The 16,557-nt window shown below is 39.7% G+C and overlaps 1 protein-coding gene across 3 annotated transcripts in view; it reads left to right on the forward strand.

Annotated features, from left to right (window-relative positions):
- The window catches only part of LOC125242017 (angiotensin-converting enzyme-like), a 106,907-nt gene extending 94,785 nt beyond the window's left edge, over positions 1-12,122 (forward strand). For 2 of the 3 annotated variants that reach the window (XM_048150719.1, XM_048150721.1), the window contains exons 2-12: positions 46-267; positions 626-881; positions 2,475-2,618; positions 2,889-3,080; positions 3,532-3,799; positions 4,281-4,405; positions 5,521-5,651; positions 6,465-6,679; positions 8,203-8,334; positions 10,816-10,991; positions 11,803-12,122. In XM_048150719.1, coding sequence (XP_048006676.1) covers positions 46-267; positions 626-881; positions 2,475-2,618; positions 2,889-3,080; positions 3,532-3,799; positions 4,281-4,405; positions 5,521-5,651; positions 6,465-6,679; positions 8,203-8,334; positions 10,816-10,991; positions 11,803-11,867 — 1,926 coding nt within the window. In that variant the 3' untranslated portion in view covers positions 11,868-12,122. Of the gene's footprint in view, positions 1-45; positions 268-625; positions 882-2,474; positions 2,619-2,888; positions 3,081-3,531; positions 3,800-4,280; positions 4,406-4,433; positions 4,559-5,520; positions 5,652-6,464; positions 6,680-8,202; positions 8,335-10,815; positions 10,992-11,802 lie in introns of all 3 variants that reach the window. The other variant, XM_048150720.1, reaches the window with a different exon arrangement.
- The last annotated feature ends 4,435 nt before the right edge of the window (positions 12,123-16,557 follow it).

Genomic DNA, 16,557 nt, shown 5'->3' on the forward strand with positions numbered 1-16,557 from the left:
TTCTCGATATAAAAATAGAACCGTAAATTGAATACTTTGTTACAGACGATGTTGAAAATCGGCGGCGGAGCTGTGCTCATCGCAGCAATAGTGGCTGTGTTCGTGGTAGCCACACAAGGTCGGGACCCGGACCTTGAAGCGTCAGAACATGAGGGAAGGGAATATATCATGCAGCTAGATAAAGCTGCTGGAGAGAGGAGAAACAGAGCTACTATAGCTGAATGGGCGTATACTTCTAATATTACTAAGGAGAATGAAGAACAGAAGGTTAGTACGCTTAGAGTTGATAATATTTCAGAAGCCTCTTACTATTCAAAGCTGCACAAGGACGAGATCCAAGTTAAGCATCAAAGAATAGAAATAGACGTTTTGGGTGAAAAGGAATCTACCAAGACTAACTGGGCATACTCTTCTCATATCCAAATGACAAATAATGAGCAAAAGGTGTGCGTGAGTAGATAATGAAATTAATGAAGCTATTGCTATCCTTGGTTAGGTCAAAGAACTTGTTAGTTGCATATGAGCAACGGGTCGATACAGGAGATATTTAGATTTAAACTTTTTTCTTTATTGTCCAGACCCTCTAATGAATGCTGTATTTTAAACCTAACGTTTGCCATTCCAGATACAAACCCAACTAGAGATCTCAAAGCTAGAGAAGTTAGCATGGGAGGAAACGAAGATGTACAAATGGCAGGACTTCCAAGATGTGTCATTACGGAGGATGTTTAAGAAGTACAGTCAGCTGGGAGTAGCAGCGTTGCCGGATGACAAGTACAAGATGCTGATGAAGTCTGTCTCGGACATGGAGTCGAATTATGCGACGTCGAAGATCTGCTCGTATAAGAATACGACGAAGTGTGATTTGTCGTTGGAACCTGGTAAGTTACAGAAATATATGTCTTGGTCAAGTTAGAAGTACTGTGAGTGATGAACATGATTCTTTTCAGTTGGATAATATTGAAGATCTCTGCTAATCATAAAAGTAACTAAGCTAAGATGATGGACACACTAATGCCCTATAGAGATAGCCTTCTGTCACGTTCAATGACAATGACTTCATATTGAAAGCGGCATCTTCTGGTTACTGTCAAGCACTGCTACTTTAAATTACCTTATGTGTGTTATCTCAGTTACCTGACAGTACATAAACAGCTGAACCAATTCAGATTTCATTTAGCATGCCGTTGAGGACCAAGAATAATAGATAGTTTAGCTAGTGATAATCATTTTGTTTGGTCGATTTAGCGTGTGTGTGTTTCTTCGTTTGTCCGTCTATCACGGCAAAACGGAGCGACGAATTGAAGTGTTTTTTTAAAAGGACATAGTTGAAGAGATGGAGAGTGACACAGGTTACTTTTTGTGTCTTTCTAATCCCCCACTTCCCTAAAATGGGGGGTGGGAGTTTATATAGAGCATTCCACAATTTTTGAATTTAACGCGAGTGAAGCCGCGGGCAAAAGTTGGTAAAAAATAATGCTATAGTTGAAGAATACCTAAAACACAGGAGACGCAGCAACATTTAATGCAACGCGACGATTCATTAATTACCAGAGGGCGGAATTACTCATGGCAAAAATCAAACGTCAATAGAGTTGGAACGTAAAATTTTATCGACTATCGATTAAACTGAAATTATCAGTATATATTGTTGAGTTGTTTTCGACGTAAGTAAGACAAGCATACTTCTTTATCCATTTGGTGGCTGTTTTTCGTCTTGGATTAACATTTTTTTTCAAACGTGAATTAGTTGCAAAAGGACTAGTGACAGAAATGGTAATTAAATGTCATTTAATTTACTTTTAATCTAATCAAAGAGGTAAAAATCAAATGGTCGACTAATCAAAGAGGTTAATGTTAAAGTCAGAAATATAAAAGGTGACTGAATTTATCGATAGCTGAATATGTCGATAAAATTTAACATTCCAACTCTATTGACGTTTGATTTTTGCCATGAACAATTCCGCCCTCTGTTAATTACATTCAAAACACGTTACTTGCATTCACAAACGATTTTAAACGCTTTGGTAATTTAAGCTATTATTTTATAAGACAATAAGTCAATGAAGACATTAGTTCTTCTAAGTTGACTAAATGAAAACATGTTTTAAATGGTGACACGAAGAAAAATTCGCTAATTGACTGTATTCTTTGTTCATAATGTCAACCAAAATAATAGTTTCAGACTAAACGGGTTTTCTATTGAATTACAAGTAAAGTGATTAATTTCAAAGAACTCGTACAAAAAGTAGGCGGCAAAAATATCTGACACAATCTTGTTTCTAGAGCCATAGCAGCGTGTCAAATATTTATGCAGACTTCTGTTTTTTCTACGATATAATGCTGGTGACTGCAAGTGACTCGCTACTTCATCGTTATGGTGATGTACCTAAATGATGTCAATGGTTAGCTAGGAATAATTAATTAATACGAATAGAGAGCCAATTTTAGACACCACATCTTTCGCTTTTCAGACATCACAGAAATCTTCGCAAAGAGCCAGAACGTGTCAGAGCTGGAACACACCTGGGTGGAGTGGCATAAGGCCGCCGGCGCTCGCGCTAAGGATAACTTCACACAGTATGTCAGGCTGAGCAACGAAGCTGCTAAGCTCAATGGTGAGTCTTCATACATAACCTTATGATTCCTTTATACCAATTTTTTTACTTCTGATTACTAGTAGCAGAAATGTATGCAATCGATTCCACTAGGCTTAGAATAAATTTAAAAGTGAATGTTTATCTTGGCTGAGACTGGAACTCACGGCCTCTGGATCGATACTCCAGCGCTCTGCCATCTGACAACCAAGCCATAGAAATTTTCCACCACTTAGGTCCATGAGACCCCTAGCTATCTAGATATCTCACGACTTGACAAACATGTTCCAGGTTACAAAGACGTAGCCGAATGGTGGCAGTCTGACTACGAAGTGAACGACTTCGAAGACCAACTCGAGAAGCTGTGGAACGATGTGAAGCCTCTATACCAGCAGCTGCATGCGTACGTCAGGAAACAGTTGAGGGACAAGTACGGGCCTGAGGTGGTGTCGGCTAAGGGACCTATTCCTGCGCATTTGTTGGGTAAGAGATCATATCATAATATATTATTGTACTGAAAATTTGTTAATAAATAAAATGATAAAATTCTCAGATCACACGGAACGGAATGTTGACAAATTTAATACGTGATTTGAAGTTCCTTATTTACTGACTGATATGTGTAATGTACTGATACTGTATGAAGAAAGAGTCAACGTCGTTGTCTCAATAGGGTGAATAGCTATAAGCGATCATCTCTATTGCTTAGCGAATGTAATTAGCGAATTTGTAGCGAATGCAACTGTCACTGTTGCGCTAATGTTGATAGAGAGATTAGAGATAAAGAAAGCGATTCTATAATATATCTAAGAGCAAGAGCTTTGCTCCTTTCACTCAGAACATTTAACATTTGGCACTCAGGAGTGCCTAGCCCAGAAAATAGACTTTACGCCAAAACTGCTAAGTAACAGAGAAATTTAACAAATAATTTCAGGTAATATGTGGGCTCAAACCTGGAACAACATAGAATCATTCACACGCCCGTACCCAGACAAGAAGGAAATAGACATCACCCAAGCAATGAAGGACCAGAACTACACCGCACTCAAAATGTTCCAAATGTCAGACAGTTTCTTCCGATCTTTGAAACTGACTCCGATGCCTGAGAAATTCTGGAAGAATTCTATAATAGAGAAGCCTACTGATAGGGATATAGTTTGCCATGCTTCTGCTTGGGACTTTTATGATGGTGAAGATTTCAGGTATATTGCAGATTTATCGATTGATGCATGCATTTTTGTTTCATCATTATGGTGGTGGTTGTTTTGATTTGCTGGATTGTCAAAGAATGGCTTTTGATTTAGATGAAGCTATTTCTTTATTGGATTAGTTCAATATAAGAGCATTTCAACCGTCTGTACATTTTTTAGCAAAGTGTTCCAGTTTCGAAAACCATTCATACCCACAAAAAATAATTTAATGTTTGAAGCCAGCGATTTCGCTTGTTTTGTGTCAGATTCATCTCATCTCTGAATCAATTTCTTCACAGAAACATAAATATTGTCAACATTTTGTATTTGATCTTTTTCCCTAAATTACGCCTAAGTACTTCTCCGGTTATTTTTCAAACAGTGTCTTAAACTTGAGACGGTTGAAATGCTGATACTGATCCACGATTCCTCGAATTGGTCACGCACTATTCTAAATTATTTGTTATCTTCTAATATCTGGCTTAATTTCAAGGATCAAGCAGTGCACAACAGTAGATTATGAATATTTCCAAACAACACACCACGAAATGGGTCATATTCAGTACTTCCTTCAGTACAAACATCAACCGGTCGTTTTTCGTGATGGAGCTAACCCAGGTAATCATTAAATTTAGTTTATTTGTAGGATCAAAATGTGCACGACAGTCGATTCCGGGATGTTCAGAACGGTCCACCATGAGATGGGACATGTGCAGTATTACCTGCAGTATGTGCATCAGCCGGCTGTGTTCAGAGCTGGCGCGAATCCAGGTGACTTCACCTAACCAAGCACTGACGTAAATTGGATAAAAGGAGCCACTCTCAAAAATTTGCCATTGATATGATTGACTTATCTTTTTTGGAAGTCAAATTCTATTGGCATTTTTTGTGTAGATTGTATCGTTTTCTCTAAATTGTGTCACATTGGTTCTGAGTTTATTTGGGATCGATCGTTCTGTCTGTATGTGAATTCAATTATTACTAACCCTAGTATAAATTTTGGATTATCGATTAATATTTTAGTAATTATATTTGGTATATTTATCTAAATAATTATGTACTTTTTTTAAATACTTATGATTACGATTAATTATAATAATATACTAATAACCACCTTGAGTTGCATAGGTGATCAGTAATCATTTAGTAATAACAGTTATATTATGTATAAAGTTATCAGTATTATTTATAAATCTTTGGTATCATCTTTTATAAAAGTAATATTCATCTTTTATAAGGCTAAAATCATGGATCTCACCTTTGTCTTTCACTTGTCGCTATCTGCTTCACGGTAAAAATTAATCTTCAGCATAATTTACTATGTCTAAATCATCAACTACATTCACAACTAGGGAACAAATCAAATTATTTTATTGTATATTTTTTGATTTGTGCCACTACCACCAGTGGGCCTTGTCGTTTTTTCTTTAGTGTATGATGTCTATTTCAATTTATAACTACATTTTTCATGCCATCTTTTTCAATACCATTGGGACCCCCATAACCTTATATAAATAAGGTTATGGGGGTCCCAATCGTGGGGGTTATCGTAAAAGAAGCAGATCGATAAAGCTCTGAATTTTGTCATCAAAAACATCTTTTCCTTGTTCTAAGAAAGGAGGATTAGGCACTTATGGTTTTTACGACAGCAACCTTTATCGACCTACACTTCACTGCACACGGGGCTAATAGATAGGTAAACGAGCAGAACATAACACAGATAAAACTTGCAGGTTTCCACGAAGCCGTGGGTGACACGATAGCCCTGTCGGTATCTTCACCGAAACATTTGAGAAGCGTCGGACTTATCAACAAGAACGACACAGAAGATGAACAGACTGAGATCAATCAGCTTTACAAAATGGTAAGTCTTATGATTCCATTTGTTGTGCTACAGGCCGGAATGAAGGAAGGAAGTCACAAAGGAACGAAATAGAAGCGATAAAAGTTCTTGTTTTCTAGTTCGTGCATGTGTAGAAATCTACATTCATCTCAACTTTAGAAATAAAACTAACTCTCGTATTGAAGATACTATTCCGTACATTCAAGGACAAAAGTATCAATGCGACTAATTCAGCAGAAAATCGTAAACACGACGATGATCATCGTGATACTTATTTTACGGTGAAATTGATCTTGCGACAAATTGAATTCCTTAATCGTGTGGCTGTTTATACTGTTTGTGAACCATGATGAGATGATACGAAAGAGAGGTATGGAAGAAAAAAACTTGCCGCACCGACCCCGGTTGGGATAACGGCAAGCTAATGGTGATAATGTTGATATAATAAATATACATACATACAATCACGCCGGTTTCCCAGAGGGGTAGGAAGAGATCACGGATTTCGATATGCTACTATTCTGACAAACAACTTTCGCTTCACGCACTTTCATAACGTTCAATACAATGCTCGTCAGTTACGAGTACTTCTGACCTGGCCCCGTAGCCAAATGGCATTTCTACGACGCGAAACGAAAACCAAACGCCGCGAAAGGTAGTCTGGCTCTGTCGCGCCAATACGCAAGAGCGATAGAGATAGATACCTACGAGAGTTTCGTTTCGTGAGCGTTTGTGCATTCGTCTACGGCCTTTTCGCCTAGGTCTTCCACTTGCAACTGACCCTTCCACTCTTACGATATACACAAATTGACATATACCTATACTTAATTTCAGAGTATAGACAAAGTGGTCTTCCTACCCTTCGCGTACATTCTCGACCTGTTCCGCTACGGTGTCTTCCGAGGAACGACTACCCCTGAGAACTATAACTGCCACTACTGGAGGCTGAGGGAAAGCCTGCAAGGTGTGGAGCCTCCGGTTACGAGGACTGAGGAGGATTTCGATGCTGCTGCTAAGTATCATGTGTCTGCTGATGTGGAGTATGCTAGGTGAGATTTTTTTTTTATTTTCCTTAATTTACTTCACCTGTGTGAGTACGAAAAAGCTAGAGGACGCCCCCGTTCTACTTGGTGGACCAGCATGACTAAACTCCTACGAGAGCAAAACCTGCCCGACCCAACCCAGGACGGAACGTCCTGGCGCCTTAGAATTAGGAGAGCCGACCCTATGTAGTGGGAAGAGGCAAATAATATGAAGAAAAGATACTTCACTTTGGGCTTTTTCGCAAAGTTAGTAACCTATCCCTGATCTGCTTACATGAGTTACTTCTTCTTCTTTGAATCCTGTTACCCTTTGCTGGGGTGTAGGGCTCGAATCATATTTCGCCATTGACTCCGGTCTCGGACAGCTTTGGGTAACCTCCTCCCTCCCCCTAAAGTACTTGAAGTAAGTCGATGGAACGAACCCTGGAGGCTGAGGGAAAATTTCAAGGCGTGGAGCTTCCAGTCACGAGTACTGAGGAGGATTCGATGCTGCTGCTAAATATCATGTGTCTGCTGATGTGGAGTATGCTAGGTGAGGAAATATTTTAATTTTATAACTTCACCAGTATTCATCTAACATGACATGAGATGATGCGTTCACTCTCAACATATGGGAACCACAAATGGATGTCCTCGATTGTATCTATGATCGTACTTACCTATTGGCAACGTGTGTAACTCAGTGGCGCCGATTGTCACAAATACACTTCCTCATATGGGCAAGTACAACATTATGCTAGCAGCGGCCTTATGGAAAAGCCCACAAAATAAGGGTAGCACCAAGTAGTTCATGTATGATTTTCTGAGAACCTTTATTATTACATATATACATACAATACATACAATCACGCCTGTATCCCATAAAGGGGTAGGCAGAGCACATGAAACTACTAAAGTTTCAGTGCCACTCTTGGCAAGTAAGGGCTTGAAAGAAAATGAAACTGTGACATTGCAGTGACAGGTTGCCAGCCTCTCGCCTACGCCACAATTTAACCCATATCCCACAGTCGCCTTCTACGACACCCACGGGAAGAAAGGGGGTGGTGAAATTCTTAACCCGTCACCACACAGGCTTTCTTCCTTTATTATTATATGTAGATATTCTCGCCGGAAGATCAGCGCTGACCCCTGGGTCAGCATCTATGCTGAGGCGGGACCATTTCGTGGTAAACCCGTCATACATTTTTTAATATCAATTGTAAAATTGTATATAATACTTATGTAGATAATTATGTGTTTACCATGAATAAACTATTGAATCTTGAATCTTGAATATTTTTGTTTTTGTTGTTCTACCCCACAACTTAATATCATCATGAACTGGAAGTTTTATAACTTCTATTATCATTTTAGGTTAAATTTAGTAAATTACGAAAATCACTTTTGTGTCAAAATAATAAAGATCTATGATTTCCATATTTATTCTGTAAGGTCACCTGGTTGTTGCCTTTATCAGATTGTTTAGTTTATCTTCCTGTGAATTCATTTTAAACTTTGCGAGTATTGTATTGTATCTTTTACATTTGCAGATATTTCGTGTCTTTCATCATCCAGTTCCAATTCCACCGAGCGCTGTGCGAGCTGGCGGGGGAATACTCGGCCACGAAGAAGCTAGTCGATTGCGATATCGTGGACAGCGTCGCTGCTGGAAACGCACTATCGTAAGTTCTGACTTATTACTTACTTACTGCGCCAACCGCTCATTCTGTGCGATCCACTCAGTCGCTTTAAGGTCACACAGGTCTTTCTGGACCTTATCGATCCATTGGTATCCGAAGAAGCTAGATTACGATATAGTGGACAGCGTCGCTGCTGGAAACGCGTTGTCGTAAGTTCTGATGACTTATTACTTACTTACTGCGCTGGGTCAGCGACTCGAAGTGGATATTGGCCTCCGACACTAGACTCCACCGTTCGCTCCTACCCTGTGCGATCTGATGCCACTCAGTCACTTGATGGTCACTCAGATTTTTCTGGACCTCATCGATCGGTACAGCCTGAGCCTTACAGCCCAGTTCTGACTACAGTATTTGTAATGTAATGTACATAGGTAAAATAGGGTATGATTTATTCAACATTTCAGAGCAAAACAATGATTTAGATTTAAATTTAGATTTCTTTATTGGTAAATTTATAACCAAATTTACAGGTCAACAAAAATTTGTACATTACAATGTGTAATACAGTTCATAAACAATTTATATACTCTTTATTACAGTGTTACAACCAGAATAACATATATAAGCATAAGTATTATGGATTTTCGGGACAACGACTCCTTTTGAGGAACTCGTTTTTTTTTTTTTTTTTTAATACCACGTCGGTGGCAAACAGGTATACGGCCCGCCTGATGGAAAGCGGTCACCGTAACCTATGGACGCCCGCAACTCAAGGGGTGTCACGTGCGCGTTGCCGACCCATTAGAAACTTGTACACTCCTTTTTTGAAGAACCCCATACTGTAGTTCATCGGGAATACCTCGACAGGGAGCTCATTCCACAGCCGGAGCGTTCGTGGGAGGAAATTCCTCTGAAACCGCACGGTGCGCGACCATTTAGGTTGCAAGGTGTGTGGATGAGCGCCCTGTCGATGGCGAGCGGTGCGATGATGAAAAGTGGCCGTTGGCATCATGTCAAACAGTTCTTCAGAACACAACCCATTGTACAGGCGATAGAACACACATAAGGAGGCGAAGTCCCTCCTTAGACTTAAGGGTTCAATACCGCCTGTGAGTTTGGGATCGTCGACAATTCGTACAGCGCGTCTCTGGATCGAGTCAAAGGGTCCAAGCTGGTATCCAGGTGCTCCTGCCCAAAGGTGACAGCAGTACTCCATGTGGGGTCTAACTTGCGACTTGTACAAGAGCAGTCTTTGCCCCGGAGTAAAGTATCCCCTCGCTCTGTTGAGCACACCGAGCTTTTTGGATGCCAACGCAGCTTTCCCTTCCAAGTGACAACGGAATTGGACGCTACTCGAAATGTCGACTCCGAGGATCCCAATACTTCCTGACAAGGTAAGGGCTGTGCCTTGAAACTGTGGAACCACAGTAAATGGGGTTTTCTTAGCGGTGAACGCACACACCTGTGTCTTAGTGGGATTGAAACAGACTAGGTTGTCCCGACCCCACACCGAGACTCCGGACAGAATCCTCTCGATGTCCGACACAAGCTTTTCACGACTTTCTAGCACCATTGAACGAGGGATATTAGCACGGCCCGTGTAAAATGTATCCCCAGTACTGTCATCCGCATAGCAATGGATGTCGCCGATAGACAACATGTCATTGATATGCAGCAAGAACAGCGTTGGGGATAGCACAGAACCTTGCGGGACGCCAGCGTTTATGTCCATGCTATCGGAGCAGCTACCGTCTACTACGGCTCGTATGCGTCTGCCGGACAAAAAGCTGGCAATCCATTTGCATAATCCCTCGGGCAGTCCATAAGATGGTAACTTCGACAAAAGGCCCCTATGCCAGACCCGATCAAATGCCTTCGCTATATCTAGGCTAACTGCCAATGCCTCACCTCGTTGATGTTATAATAAGCAGACTCTAATAACATTTTTTTGAGTTTGCTTGTAAATATAGCATCGGAAGGTGATTCTTTTATGTCAGTAGGTACACAGTTGTATAGATTAGGGCCGACAACGTCCAGCATCGCACGGGCCTTCGCTAGCCGACGGCGAGGAGGCACTAGTAGGTCACGTCTGCGCGACGGTCGATGGTTTATTTCGCCGTAGGTTTTATAATTTTTTAGGTTCGAACGGACGAATTTGCATGCCGTTAATATGTAAACACAGGGCAGAGTTAAAATACGGTGCTTTTTAAATAACTCCTGCGCTGGGTGATCAGCTGGTTTTCGGTCAATAATACGTAAGGCCCTTTTTTGCATTTTGAACGCCGCCCAAAGATCAACACCTTGTATTAAAATGGAGTGGAAATGGCAGGAATGATGTTAGAAGATTCCACCAGAGTGCCAATGACTTGTAAAAATGGTGACAATTTGGTATGATGATTTGACTTAAAGATAGTACTGTCCACCTAAACTCTGTTTCTTGGCGAGCGACTATCTTTTGTTCGTTTGTATTGCCTATAGTTCATCTTGTACCAGTGCCTTATAAAAGCTTTCTATTTTTTTCAGAAACATGCTCAAAATGGGTTCATCCCACCCGTGGCCCGACGCGATGGAAGCGCTCACGGGCCAGCGAGAGATGAAGGCGGACGGCCTACTCGAGTACTTCAGACCGCTCCACGACTGGCTCCAGAAGGAGAATGAGCGGACTGGCGAGTTCGTCGGCTGGGAGGCTAGCAAGATCCGTGAGTTCTTTTTTTCCCGCTGCTCAGCTTTGCAAAGGCGTCTCTACGTTTTCTCACTCAACGTAGACGACTCGTAAGCTCTTTGAATAGGGAATCCCACCGACGCGGTAGTCTAATGCCTAATCCAAGCGCTTCTGCTGCTCGACCTTCGGTCTCGCAGGATATGCCGTGCTTAGCTTCTCCGACTGTGTTTAGCCCTACAAGTACTTGGAGAGTTTTTGGCTTTCGAGGGTCCTCATAGTTGAACATTGTAGTCCGGTTGGATTATAACTTATAATTTATAAGACACTACCATTGTGTTGTTAAATTATCGCATAACACCAATAATGCGATGGAAGCACTCACGGGCCAGCGAGAGGCTAGCAAGATCCGTGAGTTCTTTGACATATTTTAATTCAGGAAAGACCGGTACTCTAAGGGCCACTTGCACCAACGAAAGAGAAGAGTTAGCCCGACTGTTAACCCACCATTTTATATGGAATTTGACAGCTGACAGCCTACTAACCCGGAGTTAAGTGGTTGGTGCAAGTGGGCCTTAAATGAGGCAAATGCCAGGATCTACTGCTCAGCCTTCGACTCAGGCGTTAGGCAGGAGGATTTAGAGCCACGTAGTTCTTAGCCTTCACATAGTCAGTTGCCTAAAATATTTTATTAGCAAAATTGTTTATTTTTCTATGTTAGTTCGTAGGTATAATTTCCTTCCTGTCGTCGGATCAGCAGAAGTAGTAGTGCTGAACATAACACATATTTTTATGGTAGGCCCGTTTCTTTTTATATTTTAGACCAATCAAAAATGTTTTCTTGTTCACAGAATACTGCACTGCAGAGCAACAGGCAGCGCTACAGTCAGAACAGAAGGAGGAACACAGCACGTGACGCGGCCAGTACTTACGTTAGGCACGGCTGGGCAACGTTACAAAATAACGTTAACCGTTAATACCGTTATTTTTAAAAGTTGGCAAGGTCTGTAACGCTATGTGTAAGGCAGTGCAGCTGGACGGGGCGTGCAGCGTGCATGCCAAACAATTGAAGCTCATGCAAGTGTCCTGAGCCGACGCTGTTTAGGGTGGACGCACGCTCGCCCGCCCCGCCGAACTCCGCTCCGAGAGTCCACTCAGGCCGCACATTAACCCTTAAATGCATGATTTTTTCTTTTAACTAGAAATTAATAATGTGATAGACAATGGTTTTCTGACTCTAGGAAAAATAATAAAAAAATATTTAACATCGATTTTAATACTAAATCAGTGTTAGAAGTAAAATAGGCTAAATCTTACTTATATAAATATATAATTACTAGTAAAATTTATAAGAAAACTTCTACTACTATTAAAAAGGTACACTATTTGAGAAACCCCTATGATAAAATGATTAAACATAAAATAGTTACTAACTCTGAAAAAATCTGCCTGAATCATGTACTAAAAATCACCATCATCCAGTTTTTTCACACTTTTACGCCATTTTTTCTTAAATAAAAACATTATTTCCAACCATTTAAGAAAAAATGGCGGAAAAGTGTGAAAAAACTGGATGATGATCCTACAGATCTAAGAAAAATAAATAAAAAAGTCCAGCTTATATTTTGGCTAGTTTATTAAAAAATAGATGCATTGTAGCCAAATGGCAACAATATGCATTTAAGGGTTAACTGTATAACTTATTTTGTTGAAACGAGGTACATATATCATGTCATTAGACTCGTATCAGTTTTTGAGAGAATAGTATCAGAAAAGAGATTAGATTTCAACATGGAGTATTGACGCGTCAATTGTGTTGATCGTGGCATTCACCATGGCGCGTGCCTTAGTCCGTATAATATTATTGTCATGCTAATATCTTCATATTATTTCAAAATATAAGTTTGACTAATTCGCTCGACATTGTGAATAGCATGATCTATAACAGGGATTTTATATGTTAGCGTCTAAGCACCAAGCACCAGTATCTAAATAATTATTTTCATTTGGAAACGATCAATGGGCCAATTCTAACATGTTTTTGTTATTTGGCTATTGGCACGAAATATTCACAGGTTAATAAATAATAATCATTACTTTGATATCATCAATATTTTTAAATTAGCCTCTTGAATGCAAAATATTATGTAGACAGATGATAACGAATGACTGACCCCCTTATAAACTTTCACTAAAGTTATCAAGCCGATAAAATGCATTTGTCCCTTTCTATCACACCTATACGTCGGAAAGGGACAATAGTTATTTTTTAAAGGGGGGCAAAGTTGTATTTTAACGCCGAGTGTGGAATTAAAAAACGAGCAAGTGAAAGGATCCTATAGTTGAACCACGAGCGAAACGAGTGGTTCGAGAATAGAATCCTGAACTGAAACACACGAGAAGTAAAATACATTTGCACCCGAGTGTAACACAAAACTTTTCCCCTCACTATACCGAGGAAACTCCAACACAAAAAATGCGTTTATCACTGCTTCCAGTAGTTCCACAGGTGGTTAAAACATCTTTATTACTAGATTCACCTACTTGTATCAATTTTAAAGCAGTTAATTTGACTTTATTTAAGGTCATATTACTTTACTTGTGGATAAAATGCGTTTTTACCCGCTGGTATTAAAGGACAAAACACGTGTTTCCGAGCTAGTGAGGGGAAAACGAATTTTATCGGCTTGATAACTTTAGTGAACGTCTATGAATAAGGGGGTTAGTCTTTAAGTTCGGTATGAACTATTATGACATTGTTTTAGTGATAACAATCTGTTTCTATGAATAAGTTGTAGATCAAAACTAAAAAGTTTTAAAGTAACTTAGTTTTAGGACATTATAGGTAGTTCAATGAATGATCTCTGCGTATTCTTGTAATAGAACGTTATCTAGGTAGCGAACTCATTTAACGTTAACGAAACTGTGTCATTAACGTTATTTTGATAAACGGTTAATTAACGATCTCGTGCCCAGCCGGCGGTAGGCTAATTTCTTATAGGCTCAGTATTCATAATAAACATTTTTAAGTTGGAACTATTTTTATTTTAGACACCCTTGTTTATAGCCAATTTCTGTACCAGCGGGGCAAATCTCGACTGGGGGGCAATTGTAACTGATCCATTTTTTCCATTATTGCACTCTGATGTCGAGTTCTACATGTTTCCACTGAAAACGCCTAACATATATAACCGGTCAACACTATTAAATAATGCAAACGTTGTAAAACATGGAAAAAATGGACCAGTTACATTTGTCCCCCAGTCAAGAATTGCCCCGATATACCTTACCCCTTGAAATTACACATTTTATTGTGCTTCAGTCGTTCCCGTTTTTTGAAACCTAATTTTTATTCATTCTTTTAGGACGTACACTAGAAGCATTATATCAGTAAGTGCAAAACCTATAGAGGAGACCTATTGCTGAAATATTCACTTATTAAACCCGATGATGTGGATGGGAATGATCGATTGGTACGAAATAACGTAGTACATGTCTATTAAAGATTTTTGAAACCTTAGTATAACAAAAAGACCATACCTATACAGTACGACTTCAAATGGGAACCCTGTTTACTAGAGATGGTAAGCTTGATAAAGACATTGAAAAAAGAGTGAATGCTGGAAATGGAGTGAATGGACACAACACTTTTAAAACTTGAGAAGGTGTTGTAAATAGCACTTAGGATAGGTTGGCTGTGCAGTGTCCATAAAAGGATGTTGATGTAATAAATAGTCAAGTCGGTTAAGACGCTGACAGCACCCAACGCTAGCGTACACTGTCTAATCGTATGGGAGTAAGTGAGAGCGCGATGTCACTAAAAGAGGGCGGATAGGTACGAAAAGTGCGGAAAAATAGAAATATGCATTATTTGTGCCAAATGTTTCTTTAGTGTTTTAGATATGTATAGGTATATTTGCTATTATAATATTAACTAAAGACAACTAAGTGAATAATTGAACGACATACAACCGTTTAATGACGAACTCGAGACCAATCTTTGCAATTTTTTTTTATCGAGCCGATTTCATTAAATTGTGTATCGAGTACGGCTATGTTCTTTGAAATATAATGAATAATAAAATAACATGTAATTTACTTGCCTTACTAAGACTAATAGTTTGTTTAAAAAACTGCGCAAGCAACATTAATTTTACGCAATGATGGTAAGCTTGATAAAGACATTGTAAAAAGAGTGAATGCTGGAAATGGAGTGAATGGACACATCACTTTTAAAACTTGAGAAGGTGTTGTAAATAGCACTTAGGATAGGTTGGCTGTGCAGTGTCCGTAAAAGGATGTTGATGTAATAAGTAGTTAAGTTGGCTAAGACAGAAGATATGGAAATAATGAGTGGAAGAAGGCAGACAAAAAGATTACATGTACCTCTATGAGGGAGAAGTAGAAGCGAGAGTTGGAAAAGTTAAGCTCTAAATAATCGCTCCAAAAGTAAATGAAAATGTGCCCACCCCTCTGACTTTTGAACCAAAGGTTTAGAAAATATGAAAAAATCACAAACGTAGAACTGTAGACTTTCTAGGAAAATTATTTTGAACTTGATAGGTTGAACAGTTTTTAAAAAAAATACGGGAAACTAGGGAACCCAGCGTGGCCTGACACGCTCTTGACTTTTTTTTTTAAATTTCTATTCTTTTTGGTCAAATTGTACTTTTATCTTGCAGCATCTTCAAGTGGCTAGATAGTCAAGTACCGGTATTACTAGATACACCGGCTTATCCAGATGATAAGTATTGATCTTCCTTATCTAAAACAGTCGGGTTGCTCAGGCGCATCGACACGGTAAGTACCTTATAGTTACAATAAATAAAAGAAAATTGACACTTAGGTTTTTTTATTTTTTTTTACTTTTAAACCGTTTTGACGTTTTCAAAAAGCCGTGCTCGTGTCACAGGCGGTAGAACGAAGTTACACGACTATTTGTCTTATTTATTAAATTATCAGACGTCGCGTTAGCGAAATGAGCTGCATATTGTTTGTCTTATAATATATCGGAATAAGTGCGTTTTCACATTATCCGATCCGATATCGGATGTAGGGCCGATATCCTATACATTACAGGCGCCATCTTTGATTTTTTACATTGAAATCCTTCCGACGTCCGATATCGGATCGGAATTCGGATAGTGTGTAAACGCACTAAGGCGGTTAGAGGGTTAATCACAGTACATTTACGGTATGGGGTTCTTAAAAATACTGATTACTACAGAGAAGGTCGGCAACATTCGTAAGATAACACTTTAAGTTCTCGCGCTTTGTACACATATTTAAAGTCACACACAGGTCGAACGCGATTAATTAACATTATTTTTACCTTTTTTCCCAACGTTTCGGCCAGGTTGCACTGGCCGTGGTCGCTGATGAGACTGGATGTGCTAGGCCTGCTGGGACGTTAGTCTTCCGCGACCACGGCCAGTGCAACCTGGTCGAAACGTTCAGATTCAGATTCAGATTCAGGGGGTAACTCCAGCCAGCAGATCCTGCTGCAAGGACTAGGAAGGGGAGACTACAGGGGGAGGAGATTTTGATACGTAATAGCGCTGTAGGCTCACGTGACTCTGATGATGGAGCCTAAGAGGCAGCGCGTC

This window comes from Leguminivora glycinivorella, unplaced genomic scaffold (genome assembly GCF_023078275.1).
Source record: "Leguminivora glycinivorella isolate SPB_JAAS2020 unplaced genomic scaffold, LegGlyc_1.1 Scaffold3, whole genome shotgun sequence".
NCBI classification, from domain to species: domain Eukaryota; kingdom Metazoa; phylum Arthropoda; class Insecta; order Lepidoptera; family Tortricidae; genus Leguminivora; species Leguminivora glycinivorella.